Source organism: Rana temporaria, chromosome 3, assembly GCF_905171775.1.
Source record: "Rana temporaria chromosome 3, aRanTem1.1, whole genome shotgun sequence".
Classification (NCBI taxonomy): domain Eukaryota; kingdom Metazoa; phylum Chordata; class Amphibia; order Anura; family Ranidae; genus Rana; species Rana temporaria.
In genome coordinates this window covers 442,148,195-442,167,141 of record NC_053491.1, presented here as the reverse complement: position 1 = coordinate 442,167,141, position 18,947 = coordinate 442,148,195, and the positions used below count along the sequence as shown (strand labels likewise).

Below are 18,947 nucleotides of genomic sequence, written 5' to 3'. Positions count from 1 at the left end.
TTAGCTCGATTTCAAACAGGCAGCCGGCGCGGTCTTCTGTGACGCCAGGGTCTTCTGGTCTTCTGTTCTTCCGATGTTGCCTCGTCGCCTGTTGTCGCTGTAATGATGGAAGCGCGCCTTGCATCCCATTTATATAGGCATCACCGTCCCATCATGCTCCGGCAGGTACCCACGTGGTGGGTGCACGTGGGTAGGCACCCACCACGTGGGTACCTACCGGAGCATGATGGGACGGTGATGCCTATATAAATGGGATGCAAGGCGCGCTTCCATCATTGCAGCGACAACAGGCAACGAGGCAACATCGGAAGAACAGAAGACCAGAAGACCCTGGCGTCACAGAAGACCGCGCTGGCTGCCTGTTTGAAATCGAGCTAACACACAAACATAGCAGGCAGCCAGCGCTGAAGAAGAAGGCACTGGAGAGCTGCAGAAGAACCGGGGTTCGCCGAGTCAAGAGCGGAAGAGGGGAGAAGATGGAAGAAGCCCCCCGGAGTCCGGAGAAGCCCCCCCCGGAGAGCGGAGAAGACCCCCGGAGAGCGGAAGACCCCCGGAGAGCGGAAGAAGAAGCCCCCCCTGGTAATTGAGCTAATAACGAAGACAGGGGGGGCCTCCGGAGCAGAATAATAAAATATTTTAAAAAGCCTTGTGTTGTGTGTTTACTACATTTTACTTTTTGCCTACAGGTGAATGGATAGGGGTACGATGTACCCCATATCCATTCACTTAGGGTGGGGGGCCGGTATCTGGGGGCCCCCTTATTAAAGGGGACTCCCAGATTCCGATAAGCCTCCGCCCGCAGACCCCGACAACCAATGGCAAGGGTTGTCGGGAAGAGGTCCTGTCCTCATCAACATGGGGACAGGGTGCTCTGGGGTGGGGGGGCCCGCAGTGCGCCCCCCTGCCCCAGAGCACCCAACCCCCCCATGTTGAGGGCATGCGGCCTGGCACGGCTCAGGAGGGGGGGGGGACGCTCGCTCGTCCCCACTCCCTTCCTGGCCGGCCGGGTAGCGTGCTTTGGATACGGGTCTGGTATGGATTGTAGGGGGACCCCCTACGTCAATTTTTCGGCGTGGGGGGGTCTCCTTACAACCCATACCAGACCTAAGGGCCTGGTATGCTCCTGGGGGGGAACCCATGCCGGTTTTGAATTTCAAAATTGCCGTGGAGTTCTCCCTCAGGAATGTATACCAAATGCCGTCGCTGGAATGGGCCTTTACAAGGTTTGGCTAACTTTCCACATTATAAAACCAGCCCTAATTTTGCGCCGGCAAATTCGGAACTTAGGCAGAAATCAAAGTGCTGAAATGCTTTGAAAATCTACTTAAGTCCTCATTTGCATACGCAAAGCTGGATTTCAATGAGAAATGCCCCCAGTGGCGGATGCGGTACTGCATCCTAAAATCTGACCGTGTAAGTGTCTTACACATGTCAGATTTTCTGCCTAACTTTGGAAAAAGCCTTTTGAGAATCGTTTCCAAAGTTAGGCACAGAGATACGCAGGCTGAACAGCAGTTAAGTCTGCGTATCTCTTTTGAGAATTTGGCCCTTTGTGCCCAATTTGGACATTTTCACTTAGGGGTGTACTCACTTTTGTTGCCAGCGGTTTAGATATTAATGGCTGTGTGGTGAGTTATTTTGAGGGGACAGCAAATTTACACTGTTATACAAGCTGTACACTCACTACTTTACATTGTAGAAAATTGTCATTTCTTGATGTCACATGAAAAGATAGAATAAAATATTTACAAAAATTTGAGGGGGTGTACTCATTTTTGTGAGACACTGTGTGTATAGTAGTAAATACTATATACTGTATATACTGTGTATTGTCCTGTGTTCCTTCCACTTTCTTTTTTTTCCTTACTCTTTCTTTCTTTCTTTCTTTCTTTCTTTCTTTCTTTCTTTCTCTTTCTTTCTTTTCCTTACTCTTTCTTACTTTCTTTCTTAGGCCCCATACAAACGGGAGGATTTATCCGCGGATACGGTCCAGCGGACCGTTTCCGCGGATAAATCCTCTCAAAGATTTCCGCAGATTTCTATGCGATGGAGTGTACTCACCATCGCATTGAAATCTGCGCGGAAATCCTCTGGCGATGACGTGTCGCGCCGTCGCCGCGATTATGACGCGGCGACGTGCGCGACGCTGTCATATAAGGAATTCCACGCATGCGTCGAATCATTACGACGCGTGCGGGGAATCCCTTTGGACGGATGGATCCGGTGAGTCTGTACAGACCAGCGGATCCATCCGTGGGATCCGATTCCAGCGGATAGATATTCTGTGCATGTCGACAAATATCTATCTGCTGGAATTCGGAAATATCCGCGGATAAATATCCGCCGGAGTGTACACACCATAGAATCTATCCGCTGAAACCCATTCGATGGGATTTATCTGCGGATAGATTCTATGGTGTGTATGGGGCCTTACTTTCTTTCTTTCTTTCTTTCTTTTTCTTACTCTTTCTTTCTTTCTTACTATTTCTTTCTTTCTTTCTTTTCTTTCTTTCTTTCTTTCTTTCTTTCTTTTCCATTTCTTTTTGATTTTCTGTTCCTGACTTGGGTTTCATCTTCTATATATAACATGCTGGTATTTTAGGTTCTCCTTTCAGGCTCCATCTGTGTTCCCTTTCCCTTATTCCTGAAGACGGCCCCCGTCGGCCCCCTCCTCTCCTCTGCACACCCTCCTGACTGACCACCTCCTCTTCTTCTCCCCCCCCCCCCCCCCAGGCCTGTGTGATGTGAACAGACAGAATAAGGCCGGATTTACGCCGCTCATGCTCACGGCGCTCGCAGCTTTCCGCTCCCACGAAGACATCGAAACTGTCACACAGATGCTGCGCTTGGGAGACGTCAACTGTCGGGCCAGCCAGGTGCTCAACTCCCTTCTGTTTCTTTACACGCAAGGGTTATTAATACCTAACATAATAATCCATATGCATAAAAGTTAATTGCCATTTACAAAAATATATGTACTGTATATTGTTCTCACTTTTTTTCTATTCTTTGTTGCATTCCAGTAATGCGGATCGCCTGCAAGCTCTTCGCAGCAACTTCTGCTTACATGCACCCAAAGAATGGCTGCATGGCATTTCTCCTAACTGTGACAGCAGTGTGTCATCATGGCCATAGCTAGTCTTTGGCCCCATACACACGAGAGGATTTATCCGCGAATACGGTCCAGCGGACCGTTTCCGCGGATAAATCCTCTCGAAGATTTCCGCGGATTTCCATGCGATGGAGTGTACTCACCATCGCATTGAAATCCGCACCGAAATCCTCTGGCGATGACGTGTCGCGCCATCGCCGCGATTATGACGCGGCGACGTGCGCGACGCTGTCATATAAGGAATTCCACGCATGCGTCAAATCACTACGACGCATGCGGGGGATCCCTTCGGACGGATGGATCCGGTGAGTCTGTACAGACCAGCGGATCCATAGCATGTCAGCAAATATTTATCTGCTGGAATCCATCCCAGGGGAGAAATATCCCGAAACAGATCCGCTGGAGTGTACACACCATAGGATCTATCCGCTGAAACCCATTCGCTGGGATTTTTCAGCGGATGGATTCTATCGTGTGTATGGGGCCTTATACTCTACATTGTGACATCAAAATAAAAAAAATCCCTGGTGTTCAACTTATAAAAGATTTTAGAGATTTGGGTTTTACGTATACATAAAAAGAATGCCCTCTAGGGTTCTCCCTGGATGGCTGGCTGAGGCTTTCCACACAAAAGAAAAAAATCTAAGCACCCTTCTAAAAGTGCCAGCTGCTTGGTTGTCTCTGGTTTCAGTTCACTGAAGAATAATAATAATAATTAAAGCGGTAGTTCACCCCCCCCCCGACACATTTTACCATCGAGACAGGCATTGTAGCGCGAGCTACAGTATGCCTGTCCCGATTTTTTTAACCCCGGACTCACCTTGTAATCCGACATCGTAGATTTCGGCTCCCGCGGGGAATGGGCGTGCCTATGGAGAGGGAGGATGATTGACGGCCGGCCCTGGCGCGTCACTCTCCCCGAAGACAGCCGGAGTAGGTCTCGGCTCTTCACGGCGCCTGCGCACAGGCTATGCGCACGCGTCGTGAAGACCAAGCCTATTTCGGCTATTTCCGGAGAAGCGTGACGCGCCAGAGCCGGCCGTCAATCATCCTCCGTCTCCATAGGCACGCCCATTCCCCGGTATCTTCGATGGACGACTACAAGGTGAGTACGGGGGTAAAAAATTCGGGACAGGCATACTGTAGCTCGCGCTACAATGCCTGATTTTAAGGTAAAAGAAAAAAAATATTTTTTTTTTGGTCGATAGGGTGAACCCCCGCTTTAATAATAATAAAAAATAAAAATATTAATAAATATTAAAAATAATGATGAGAATATTTATGGTAAAAGATAATGATAATAAATAATGATTAAACAAAATAATAAAAAATAAAATTTGGGATCCTTCCCATGCTTGCAGCAAGCAGAGTCACAGTGAAGTCAGAACTTCTGGTTTGCGTACTTCTTCCAGGTATGTCATTTAAAAAGTATCAAAGCCACTGGATTTATGTGACAGCCAGGCAACTAGCATTTTCGAAGTGTGAAGTCAGTGGTGACTGTCTCTGCGTATTTTCATGACAGGTCTCCTTTAACGGCAGTAAAAATAAAAAAATTAAAATGATTCCTGCATTTCCATCTGAGCTCCAGGCACATCGTAATTGGATAATTTGATGCATTCTTGCATATTTATGTTTTATTTTGCCCTGAAGATTGGAGCGCGCTCAGTGTGCACCGCACAGGATTCTGGGAGATCATTTAAAGGCAGAATTCAGCTGGCAATATTTTAAAATACGTTTAATTACTTTTCAGTAGGTTACATAAAGGAATTAAAGGGCCAGTCCATCCAAATGTGATATTTTAGTTATACATCATATACACTATTAGCCAGATTCAGGTAGAGTTACGACGGCGTATCACTAGATACGCCGTCGTAACTCTGAATCTGCGCCGTCATATATTTAAGCGTATTCTCAAATAGAGATACGCTTAAATGTAGCTAAGATACGACCGCCGGCGTATCTTAGCTGTCTGTTTACGCTGGCCGCTAGGGGCGTGTACGCTCATTTACGCCTAGAATGCGTAAATCAGCGAGATACGCCTATTCACGAACGTACGATTGCCCGTCGCAGTAAAGATACGCCGTTTACGTAAGGCGTTTTCAGGTGTAAAGATAAACCACCAAAAAGATGGCGCAGCCAATGTTAAGTATGGACGTTGGAACCGCGTCGAATTTTGAAATTTTTACGTCGTTTGCGTAAGTCGTCCGTGAATGAGGCTGGCCGTAATTTACGTTCACGTCAAAACCAAGGAGTCTTTGTGGCGTAATTTGGAGCATGCGCACTGGGATACATCCACAGACGGCGCATGCGCCGTTCGTTCAAAACGTCAATCACATCGGGTCACGATTTATTAGCATAAAACACGCCCACCTCTTCACAATTTGAATTAGGCGTGCTTACGCCGGCACATTTACGCTACGCCGCCGTAACTTAGGATGCAAATGCTTTGTGAATACAGCACTTGCCTCTCTAACTTACGGCGGCGTAGCGTATATGAGATACGCTACGCCTGCCTAACGTTAGGTACGTCTCCCTGAATCTGGCTATATATTACCAAAAGTATTGGGACGCCTGCCTTTACACACACGTGAACTTTAATGGCATCCCAGTCTAAAGCCTCCTACACAAGATCGGATTTTCCCGCGGACAAAGCGTAGGACATCTGTCCGAAGGGCGTTGGCTGGGAACTTGTCTTGCATACAAACGGCAAAGAATTGTTGTCCAACAAACACGAAACTATGTGGTTTTTTTTTTCAGCTCTTTCGCGCCACCCTTTGGGCAACTTCTGCTAATGTCGTGTTTGTTGAGCATTGCTTCCGAGCATGCGTGTTTGGACTTTTGTGTGACGTACTTCTGTACACACAATTGGAAAATCCGACAACACGCAATTGTTGGCGGACAATTTTAAAGCATGCGATCCCACATTTGTTGGTGGAAAATCCGACAACAATTGTCCGATGGAGCGTACAAACGGTCAGATACGAACAGCCTGTCATCACACAATTCCTGTCGGATAATCCGATCGTGTGTACGAGGCTTTAAAGAAAGGTCCATAAAGACATGGATGAGTGAGTTTGGGGTGGAGGAACTTGACTGGCCTGCACAGAGTCCTGACCTCAATCCGATAGAACACCTTGTGATGAATTAGAGAGGAGACTGTGAGCCAGGCCTTCTCATCCAACATCAGTGCCTAACCTCACAAATGCTCTTCTGGAAGAATGGTGAAGCATTCCCATAGACACACTCCTAAACCTTGTGGACAGCCTTCCCAGAAGAGTTGAAGCTGTTATAGCTGCAAAGAGCGAGCCAACTCAATACTGTATTGAACCCTACGGACTAAGACTGGGATGCTATTAAAGTTCATGGGTCAGATTCAGAAAGGAGATACGGCGGCGTATCTCCAGATACGACGCCTTAATTTCAAGTGTGCGTCGTCGCATTTTTACGCCGATTCAATAAAAAAGCTAGATATGCCTGAAAACATGGCTTCAGTCGTCCGACGTAACTTGCCTACGCCGGCGTATCGTGGGCGCATAGTTACGCTGGACGCATTCGGCGTTCCCATTAAAAAATATGCAAATGAGTAAGATACGCCGATTCACGAACGTAGTTGCGCCCGGCGTATCAATATACGTCGTTTACGTAAGGCGTCTGACCGGCGTAAAGTTACCCCTGCTATATGAGGCGCAGCCAATGTTAAGTATGGACGTCGGAACAGCGTCGAATTTTACACGTTTTACGTCGTTTGCGTAAGTCGTCCGTGAATGGGGCTGAGCGTAGGTTACGTTCACGTCGACTAAGCATTGAGCGGGCGTAATTTACGGAGAAAATTTGACGTGATACTGAGCATGCGCGCATGCGCCGTTTGTAAAGCGCGTCATTTACGTGGGGTCACAAATCATTTACATACAACACGCCCACTACCAGCCTAGTTTGAATTAGGCGGGCTTACGCCGGCCCATTTACACTACGCCGCCGTAACTTAGAGCGCAAGTTCTTTCGGAATACGGGACCTGCTGCTCTGAGTTACGGCGGCGTAGTGTATCTGAGATACGCTACGCCCGCCTAAAGATAGACGATTCTTTCTGAATCTGGCCCAATGTGTGTAAAGGCAGGCGTCCCAATACTTTTGGTAATACAGTGTGTGTCTTGGATGTTCCAACAGCGAGAGCCCCCTGCAATAATTCCAGACTCTGTTCCTGCCAAACGGGGGCTTGTGGGTGTTCCCAGTCACCTCTAAGGCCCCTTTCACATTGAGGAGTTTTTCAGGCGGTACAGCGCTAAAAATAGCGCTGCTATCCCGCCTGAAAAACTCCTGCACTGCAGACTCAATGTGAAAGCCGGAGGGCTTTCACAATGAGGCGATGCGCTGGCGGGAGACAAAAAAATCTCCTGTCAGCAGCATCTTTGGAGCGGTGAGAGGAGCGGCATGTATACCGCTCCTTCACCGCTCCTTCCCATTGAAAACAGTGGGAAACCGCGGCAATACCGCCCGCAATGCGCCTCTATAGAGGCGCATTGCGGGCGGTATTAACCCTTTATCGGCCGCTAGCGGGGGTTAATACCGCACCGCTAGCGGCCGTTTCCCGCGGCAAAATGCGTTTAATGTTTGTAATTGCAGTACATTAGTGTGGGGTTAAAAAAACTTCTAAATTTTTCGAATTTCCAAATTTTCAGAGATTTAAAAATTTGGAAATTCGAAGATCCAAAAACTTGAAAATCAAAAAATAAGAATGGAAATCTGAAAAGTCAAAAGAACGAAAATTTGAAAACCTGAAATAATAACTAATACCAACTTAACTATTACTAACTATTAGTATTGGAATTTCCTTTCAAATTTGGCTGTCAATGAACGTAAAGAATACAAATTTATCCGAAGTTACGAATTATCCGAAATAATGAATGGCGTATCTAAACAAATGGGGGCAGATCCACAAAGCGAGTATGCCGGCGTCTCTACTGATACGCGGCGTACTTTCAAATTTCCCGCGTCGTATCTTTGGTTTGAATCCTCAAACCAAGATACGACGGCATCTGGGTTCGATCCGACAGGCGTACGGCTTCGTACGCCTTGGGATCTAAGATGCAATTCTTCGGCGTCCGCTGGGTGGCGTTCCCGTCGTAATCCGCGTCGCGTATGCAAATTAGCTATTTCCGACGATCCACGAACTTACGGGCGGCCGTCGCATTCTCTTACGTCGTCTCTAGTCGGCTTTTTCCGGCGTATAGTTAAAGCTGCTGTTTTGCGGTGTATAGTTAGACTTGCCATGTTAAAGCGGGGGTTCACCCTATATAAAAAAAAAAAAAAAAAATTTCCCTCTAGCATTAAATCCGGCATAGTAGCGTGAGCTACACTATGCCGGTCTTAATTTTTTTTTCCCCCGTACTCACTGTTATAGCGTACATAGAAGATTCCGGGGAATGGGCGTTCCTATGGACAGGAAAGGTGATTGACGGCCGGCCGTGGCACGTCACGCTTCTCCGGAAATAGCCGAAATAGGCTTGGCTCTTCACGGCGCCTGCGCATAGCCTGTGCGCAGGCGCCGTGAAGAGCCGAGACCTACTCCGGCTGTCTTCGGGATGCGTGACGTGCCAGAGCCGGCCGTCAATCACCCTCCCTCTTGCTAGGAACGCCCATTCCCCGCGGCAGACGGAATCGTCAATGCACGATATAACCGTGAGTACCGGGATAAAAAAATTAAGACCGGCATAGTGTAGCTCGCGCTACGATGCCGGATTTTATGCTGCATTGTTCTTAAGGAGGGTGAACTACCGCTTTAAGTATGGCGGTCGTTCCTGCGTTTAATTTGAATTTTTTTTTCCGTTTGCGTAAGTCTTCCGTGAATCGGGATGGACGTAATTTACGTCCACGGAAAAAAAAAGACGTCCTTGCGACGTCATTTCGTGCAATGCACGGCGGGAAATTTAGGGGCGGCGCATGCGCAGTTCGTTTGGCACGGGGATGCGCTTCATTTAAATGAAACACGCCCCCTACCCGCCCAACTTGAATTCCGCGCCGTTACGCCGCTTGAGATACACTACACCGCCGTAACTTACGGCGCAAAATCTTTATGGATTCGAACCAAAGCCAGGTAAGGTACGGCGGCGTGGCAGATCTTTGTGGATCTGCCCCATGGAACGTAACGAATTAATAATAGTAAATAACAATAACAATAAAAACTTTTTTTATTGATTATTAATTTGTTCCGTTCCATTTGTTTAGATGCGGCATTCATTATTTCGGATAATTCGTAACTTCGGAAAAATTCGTATTCTTTACGTTCATTGACAGCCAAATTTGAAAGGAAATTCCAATACTAATACTTAGTAATAGTTAAGTTATTATTAGTTAGGTTATTATTTCAGTTTTTCAAATTTGGGGATTTTCGTTCTTTATAAAACCTATAATTTAATAGTTAGTTATTATTAGTTAGCTAGTTATTATTAATAATTTTGGGATTTTCGTTCTTTTGAATTTTATGGATTTTGATTCTTATTTTCAGATTTTCAAATTACGAATTTCTGAAAATTCCAAAATTCAAACAGTCGGGAATTCGAAAATTTGAAAATCCAAAAATTTGGCATTAAAAAATCTGAAAATTGCAAAAATTCCGAGATTTGGAAATTCCGAAATCCGAAAATTCCGAAATTCCAAAATTGGGAAATTCGAAAATACATAAATTCGCAAATTCGAAAATCCCCAAATTCTGAATTTTCGAAAATTCCTGACACGCATTGCAACTGAAGAAGTTGCTTGGATAAGCTATGAAACGTCTTCAACATTCCAGAACAAGTCCAGTTGAATGTGATTCCTATGAGATATATTCGTGATACCGATCAATTAGAACCTTCACCATCATAGAATGCATCAGAACTAATTCCTCTCTCCTTCTCTGTCATCCCAGGCTGGGCAGACCGCTCTTATGTTGGCAGTAAGTCATGGACGTCTGGACGTGGTACGGGCTTTGCTGCAGTGTGGGGCAGATGTCAATGTGCAGGATCATGACGGGTCTACTGCGCTCATGTGTGCGTGTGAACATGGCCATACCGACATAGTCAGCCTGCTCCTGGCAGAACCAACATGCAATGTGTCTCTTACAGACAATGTAAGTCATAGAGTAACACTTACTAACTGTTCAATACACAAGAGGAGTCTGTAGTAATAGAGGAGCTGTGTAATCCAAAGATACAATACAAAGATACAATACAAAGATACAATACAAAGATACAATACAAAGATACAATACAAAGATACAATACAAAGATACAATACAAAGATATAATCCAAAGATACAATACAAAGATATAATACAAAGATACAATACAAAGATACAATACAAAGATACAATCCAAAGATACAATCCAAAGATACAATCCAAAGATATAATACAAAGATACAATACAAAGATACAATACAAAGATACAATCCAAAGATATAATACAAAGATACAATCCAAAGATACAATCCAAAGATATAATACAAAGATACAATCCAAAGATACAATCCAAAGATACAATCCAAAGATACAATCCAAAGATACAATACAAAGATATAATACAAAGATACAATACAAAGATACAATCCAAAGATATAATACAAAGATACAATCCAAAGATACAATCCAAAGATACAATACAAAGATATAATACAAAGATATAATACAAAGATACAATACAAAGATACAATCCAAAGATATAATACAAAGATATTGCAAAGAACATTTGTTGTCTGTATATTGCAATAGAGCAGTGGTCTCCAAACTGTGGCCCGGGGGCTGGATGTGGCCCTTTGCTTGCCTTTACCTGACCCTTGGGGCACTATTCCTCACTGATATTAACAATGGGACATAATCCACTGACACCAATGATGGGGCAATATTCCTCCCGCTGACACCAAGGATGGGGCACTATTCCTTCCACTGACACCAATGATGGGACAATATTCCTCCCACTGACACCAATGATGGGACAATATTCCTCCCACTGACACCAATAATGGGACAATTTTCCTTCCACTGACACCATTGATGGGACAATATTCCTCCCACTGACACCAATAATGGTGCACTATGCTTCCCACTGACACCAAAGATGGGGCACTATTCCTCCCAGTGACATCAATTACAGGGTACTATTCCTTCCGCTGACACCAAAGATGGGGCAGTATTCCTCCCACTGACACCAAAGATGGAGAACAATTCCTCCCACTGACACCAATTATGGGGTACCATTCCTTCCGCTGACACCAATGATGGGACAATATTCCTCCCACTGACACCAAAGATGGGGCACTATTCCTCCTACTGACACCAACAATGGATCACTATTCCTTCCACTGACACCAATGATGGGACAATATTCCTCCCACTGACACCAATAATGGGGCACTTTTCCTTCCACTGACACCAATGATGGGACAATATTCCTCCCACTGACACCAATAATGGTGCACTATGCTTCCCACTGACACCAAAGATGGGGCACTATTCTTCCCACTGACACCAACAATGGGGCACTATTCTTCCCACTGACACCAAAGATGGGGCAGTATTCCTCCCACTGACACCAAAGATGGAGAACAATTCCTCCCACTGACACCAATTATGGGGTACAATTCCTTCCGCTGACACCAAATATGGGGCACTATTCCTCCCACTGACACCAATGATGGGGCACTATTCCTCCCACTGACACCAACGATGGGGCACTATTCCTTCTACTGACACCAAAGATGGGGCACAATTCCTCCTACTGACACCAGCAATGGATCACTATTCCTCCCACTGACACCAATGATGGGATAATATTTCTTGAATATCAAAAATAGGGCATTGTTCACTCCCACAGACGCCCGGAAATGTTCTATTCCCTACTGGTCACAGTCCAGCCCCTCCTAAGTCTGAAGGACAGTAATTGGCCCTTTATTTATAAAGTTAGGAGACCCCTGCAAAAGAGGTAAAATGAATGGGCCAGATTAAGAAAGATCAGCGGATCTTTCTGCTGGCGTAACGTATCCCCGATACGTTACGCCGCTGTAACTTTGGGGGCAAGTTCTGTATTCAGTATTCAGAAAGAACTTGCGCCCTTATTTACGGCGGCGTAACCTATGTGTTGCGGCGTAAGGCCGCGTAATTCAAATGGGGATGTTGGGGGCGTGTTTTATTTAAATTTGACTTGACCCCGCGTTTTTTTACGTTTTTTTGTACGGCGCATGCGCCGTCCGTAAAATATCCCAGTGTGCATTGCTCCAAATTACGTCGCAAGGACATATTGGATTTGACGTGAACATAAATGACGTACAGCCGTATTCGCGAACGACTTACGCAAACGACGTAAAAAAATTAAAAATTCGAAGCGGGAACGACGGCCATACTTAACATTAAGTACGCCTCATAATAGCAGGGGTAACTATACGCCGGAAAAAGCCGAACGCAAACGACATAAAAAAATGTGCCGGCCGGACGTACGTTCGTGGATCGCCGTAACTAGCTAATTTGCATACTCGACGCGGAATTCGACGGAAACGCCACCTAGCGGCCGGCGGAAAAAATGCATCTACGATCCAATGGTGTACTAAGACGTACGCCTGTCGGATCGATCCCAGATACAGTCGTATCTTGTTTTGTAGATACAAAACAAAGATACGACGCGGGAAATTTAAAATTACGCGGCGTATCAATAGATACGCCGGCGTAATTCTTTTGTGAATCTGGCCCCTTGACATTAAACATCTCGCTTCAATGGCATCTGAAAGAGGAGGGGATATATTCGGGCAGCAAGTAAACATGTTGTCCTTAATGTTGATGTGTGAAAGCAGAAGAAATGGGCATCGCAGTTTGTTGTGTGTGGGGCTGTGTAACTGCAGACTGGTCAGGGTGCCCATGCTGGCCCGTGTCCACAGCCCAAAGGGCCTACAATGGGCATGTAAGCATCAGAACTGGACCACAGAGCAATGGAAGAAGGTGGGCTGTTCTCATGAACTATGTTTTCTTTTATCATGTGGATGGTTGGGTGCGTGTGCGTCACTTACCTGGGGAAGAGATGGCACCTGTATGTGGCATGGGAAGAAGGCAAGCCAACGGAGGCAGAGCAATGCTTTGTTCTTCCTGGAAGCCTTGGCTCCTTCCATTTATGTGGATGATCCTTGACATGCACCACCTACATAAACATTGTTGGTGACCATAGTACACCCCTTCATGGAAACGATATTCCCTGATGGCAGTGGCCTCTTTCAGCAGGATACTGCACCCTGCCACACTGCAAAAATAGTTCAAGAGTGGTTTGAGGAACACAACAAAGAGTTTGAGGTGTTGACTTGGCCTCCACATTCTCCAGATCTCAATACAATTGAACATCTGTGGGATGTGCTGGAAAAACAAGTCCGATCCATGGAGGCCCCACCTTAAAACTTACAGGCCCGGATTCAGATACAATAGTGTATCTATCGGCGGGCGTAACGTATCTCAGATACGTTACGCCGCCGTAAATTAGGGCGCAAGTTCCGTATTCAGAAAGAACTTGCGCCCTAAGTTAAGGCGGCGTAACGTATGTGGTGCGGCGTAAGCCCGCGGAATTCAAATGTGGATGATGTGGGTGTGTTTTATTTAAATTAATTGTAACCCCACGTATTTGACGTCTTTTTACGAACGGCGCATGCGCCGTTCGTGAAAAAGTCCCAGTGCGCATGCTTAAAATTACGCCGCAAATCGTCATTGCTTTAGATGTGAACGTAACTTACGTACATCCCTATTCGCGAACGACTTACGCAAACAACGTAATCGACGGAAAATTAGACGCTGGCCCGACGTCTATACTTAGGTACATAGGATACCCCTCATATAGCAGGGGTAACTTTACGCCGGAAAAAGCCGAACGTAAACGACGTTAAAAAATGCGCCGGGCGGACGTACGTTTCTGAATCGGCGTATCTACCTGATTTGCATATTCCTCACGTAAATCTACGGAAGCGCCACCTAGGCTGTAAATATGCAGCCTAAGATACGACGGTCTAAGACACTTACGCCGGTTGGATCTTAGGGAAATCTATGCGTAAGTGATTCTATGAATCAGTCGCATAGTTACGACCCCGCAACTCAGAGTTACAGCGGCGTATCCGGAGATACGCCGTCGTAACTGCTATCTGAATCCGGGCCCCTGGATTTAAATGATCTGCTACTGAAGGCTTGGGGCCAGATACCACAACATACCTACAGAGGTCTATTGGAGTCCATTCCACAATGGGTCAGGGCTGTTTTTTTGGCAAAAGATGTACCTACCTAATATTAAGTGCTTTGGTCATCATTCTGTTAAGGCTGATCGGTGTATATGACTAGGATCTCTCTCTCTAGAGGGGTCTGCCCTGTGTATAATGAAATAAAGGAGCGGTATAATAAACAGGTGTGACTGGCAACTCTCCAGAGAAGAATCTTCACCATACATTATGTAAAAAATGAGCTATATAATACACAGATGTTGATAGGATTTGACCTACCTCAGTGTGCTGTATGTGTATAATAGATTGTGTATAAGAGATTAAACTCTGTTATATTTATTTGTATTTCTCTTTCTAATAGGATGGGAGTACTGCTCTGTCTATTGCGCTGGAAGCTGGGCAGAATGATATAGCAATGCTTCTACATGCTTATAATGCCAAAACATCTAGTTCAGTAAGTACATTTTCTCTGTCCCTCCCACCATAGGGTGACATTGACAGGGGAAACTATGTGACATGGGGTCTGCCCCAATTATCACAGGTGGGTGACATTGACTAAAGGAGTTATTAGACATGAAGTCTGTCCTTTCCAACACAGGGTGACACATAGGGGAAAATAGGTGACATGGAACCTGTCCCTCCCACTACTGGGTGACACCACCCAGGAGGAGATTTGTGACATGGTGTCTGTGCCTCCCACCACAGTATGACACGGACAAGAGGAGCTATGTGACATGAAGTCTGACCCTCCCACCACAGGGTGACACCACCCAGGAGGAGCTATATGACATGAAGTCCTTCTCTCCCACCACAGTGTGACACAGACAGGAGGAGTTATGTGACATGAAGTCTGTCCCTCCCACCACAGGGTGACACCACCTAAGAGGAGCTAGCTATGTAATATGGTTTCTGTCTGTCCCTCCCACCACAGGATGACACAGATAAGAAGAGCTATGTGACATGAAGTCCATCCCTCTCACCACAGGGTGACACAGACAGGGGGGAGCTATGTGACATGAAGTCTGTTCCTCCCACCACAGGGCGACACCACCCAGGAGTAGCTATATGACATGAAGTCCGTCCCTCTCACCACAGGGTGAGACAGACAGGGGGGAGCTATGTGACATGAAGTCCATCCCTTCCACCACAGGGTGACACAGACAGGGGGAGCTATGTGACATGAAGTCCATCCCTTCCACCACAGGGTGACACAGACAGGGGGGAGCTATGTGACATGAAGGTGGTCCCTCCCACCACAGGGTGACACAGACAGGAGGAACTCTGTGACATGGAGTCCATCCCTCCCACCAAAGTGTGACAGACAGGAGGAGCTATGTGACATAACGTCTGTCTCTCCCACCACAGGGTGACACAGACGGGAGCATACTGGGTGATATTGTTTTTTTTTTCCTATCACATAGGTATTATTTAGGAAAGGCCTGTCCATAGCACCACAGCTCTTACTACTGTATAACACTACTTATAATAGCCCATGTAATACTATTGTTTGATGTAATTTAATATACTGTATTCAGGATACTTGAGAAAACTTTTTGGCCAAGTATTGATGCCACATTATGTATTATTTTTACAGAGTGGTGGTGAACAAGCAAACACGCAGCATGTGAACCCAACAGATGAATCCCAATAAGAGGAGGATTTTGGGTTTGGAGGTTCCACCCATCAACATCTACGTCCTGTGTCTACCCAATCAGGGGGCTGAGGAGGATGGGTACCAATGTCTGCCGTCCATAGACACTGCACTGCTAGAACCACTATGCACCCAGCTTCAGCACCATGGAGAGAGGGAAACCAGGGGGTGGGACAGGTGGGTTGGGTTATCTACCGGAGGTGAGCAGTGAAGGACAGGAGTCGGTGGTTTGGGGCGTGTGGAGGAAGTATGTGTATCATTGGGACACCCGAAGGAGAGGAACTGAAGACAAAAACATAGAGACAAAGAAGAAACGTCGACCAATAAGATTCCAGCTTACATTTTTTGCTTCAGGCCAGGAAATGACAACAGACTTCTGACTGCTATAGGCAAGATTTCCTATTTTCCGTGCTCATGACATAAAAGAAAAGCTGTACTGATAAAATACTTAGACTGCCAAAGCTGAACTCTTTTCGAAATCCTGGTTGAGGGGTACAATGTGAATCTAACGGCTCCTTTACTGTCTGAGTCACTAACCAGCAACAAATATGCAGATCAGGTCAGTGATCCAGTAAGTACTGGAGCCAGAGACAGTCAAGCAAGTGGCATTTTCAGATATTCACCAATAGCAGTCTTCGAGTTTCCCTCAAAACAGGTTTCCTTTAAGGACTGACCTCCTAAAATATCTGAAATAAGACCTGTCTGGATTTCCTTGCAAACCGCCAAATCCAGACTTGCAGTTTCCAGGTGTCTTTTTCTGGTGCAGTTCTAAAATTGGAGAGCCCATTCACACTATCGGGCACCAGCGCACCATGCCAACCAGTGCTGGCCCAAGACATTGTGCTGCCTGGTACCAAGAATAAAATGCTGCCCCCCCAAAAAAAAATTACGTTCACCAAAATGCCCCCCACATCCATTATTTTATATCATGATAACTAAAGTGGACCTATCATGGCTCTATACATGTATATAAGAGTATAAAAAGGACCTGTTATGGCTCTATTCATGCAATTAACCCCACAGTGGAGCGGAGAGCGGAACGGGAGGAGCGGTCGGGGCGGCAATTAGCTCCACAGTGGAGTGGAGAGTGGAGCTGGCGGAATGGGATGGCGTGCGGGCAGGAAATTTGCTGCCCCCCTGAAAGTGCTGCCTGGTACAATGGTACCATCGGGTCCCATGGTAGGGCCGGCCCTGATGCCAACAGATGTACATTACAGTGCAGCACCACACTTGACAACACTCATGCTGTACAGTGCACTGCCGAAAATGTTGCATGCAATTTTTTTGGTCCATTTGTGGTGCATTGGGCATCCTGTTAAGATGAATAGGCTGTCCCAACACAATGCATGGTAATGCGCATCTGCCTAATGCACAACAGTGGACCCTGCTGGTATGAATAGGTCCTGATTGCCCTGGGACAGCACAGATCTCATTCCAAACACATGAAGGAATGGAGGCACATGTGTTCTTTTTTGGACCTGGCAACCAGCATTCAACAATCAAATAGTCACATTGGTTGTTGTGTGTAACCAAGACAGTTTTAAGATACTTTGATTAATAAAGGCACTTGAGGAGGACCTCTTATTTGGTCAGTTAGTTTGAAGCAAGAATTTACCAAGAATAAAAAATAAATAAATGATTAATCAATTAAGTGATATCAGACAGGGCAAGAGATAAACAGTAATCTACTATACTGAACTACTCAAGGCAGGCACTGCTTGCAGGTTAATATTGCTATATGTTATATGGTCAAAATTAGTGAACACCCATCAAAATCATTTGATTAATTTGCACAAAGCCAGGTCCACGAAGACATGGTTTAAGAAGTTTGGTGTTGAGAAACTGGAGTCAGGGCCGATCCTAGGTGGGTGCATGGGGTGCAGTTCCCCCAGGCGCCACAGAGGTGGGGGCGCTGAAGCGCCAGAGTGTTCCCCTCCCTCCTTCTCTCCTTGCCGGTGTCCAGAGGCTGCTCACCGCCGCCGCTGTTTCCTGCACAAGACCGTCCCCCCTCCCTCCTCCTGTCAGAGGAGATCTGAGCGGCTGTTTCTGTGTGGAGAGGAGTGGCCTGCACAGAGTTCTGACCTCAACTCTACTGAACACCTTTGGGTTAAAATATGAGCCAGGTCTGCCAGCCAACATCAGCACCTCACCTTACAAATGCTCTTTAGGCCGAAGTAGGCAATAATTCCCACAGATACATTCAAAATGATTGTGGAAAGCCTTCCTAGAAGAGTGGACACTGTTATACAGGGAGGATATGACTCCATATTAATGTCCATGGTTTTGGAATGAGATATCCAACAAATTCATATAGGTGTGGTGGTCAAGTGTCCACAAACTATGACCAGATGATGCAAAATGGCTTTGAGGTGCCCAGAGAGTCCCAAAACTTGGGCTCAAGCTTCTTGTAATCCTACCTCGGAGCTCTGTCTTTGCAATGTGGGCATCTTGGTGACCAACAGAGAAACACCGGTGGTGCCTGGTGTCCTCCTGAGCTCCATGTAGCAGCAAAGTTAAAGCGGAGGTTCACCCAAATAACATGTATATAAGATCATATTCTTTATACTTCCACCATATACAGTATGCCCTTTTTTTTTTTTTTGGCTCTACATACCTTATTATGGCTATTTTCCACCCGGCTTCCGGGTACTGACTCCCGCGGGAGTAGGCGTTTCTATGCAGAGGCGCAATGTCACCTGGGACTTCGCCCAGATGATTGACGTCCTTGAGAAAAAGTCCCCCGCATCAGCCTATTGCGTAGGCGCGTCACGAGAGTCACGGAGTTTCCAAAAGTAGCCGAACTGCGAGTCAGCTCTATACAGCGCCTGCGCAGTCAGCTCTACACGGCTCCTAGTCGGTGCTGATTCGCAGTTCGGCTACTTTCGGAAACTCTGTGACTCTCGTGACGCGCCTACGCAATAGGCAGGCGCGGGGGGGAACTTTTTCTCAAGGACGTCAATCATCTGGGCGAA

At 46.2% G+C, this 18,947-nt stretch overlaps 1 protein-coding gene across 1 annotated transcript in view; it reads left to right on the top strand.

Moving 5' to 3' along the window:
* KANK2 (KN motif and ankyrin repeat domains 2) overlaps positions 1 to 16,872 on the top strand; it is a 167,810-nt gene extending 150,938 nt beyond the window's left edge. Inside the window, exons 11-14 of the mRNA XM_040346470.1 lie at positions 2,734 to 2,876; positions 10,018 to 10,218; positions 14,686 to 14,778; positions 15,919 to 16,872. Of these exons, the coding sequence (XP_040202404.1) occupies positions 2,734 to 2,876; positions 10,018 to 10,218; positions 14,686 to 14,778; positions 15,919 to 15,975 (494 nt within the window). The 3' untranslated portion in view covers positions 15,976 to 16,872. The remainder of the gene's footprint in view (positions 1 to 2,733; positions 2,877 to 10,017; positions 10,219 to 14,685; positions 14,779 to 15,918) is intronic.
* The last annotated feature ends 2,075 nt before the right edge of the window (positions 16,873 to 18,947 follow it).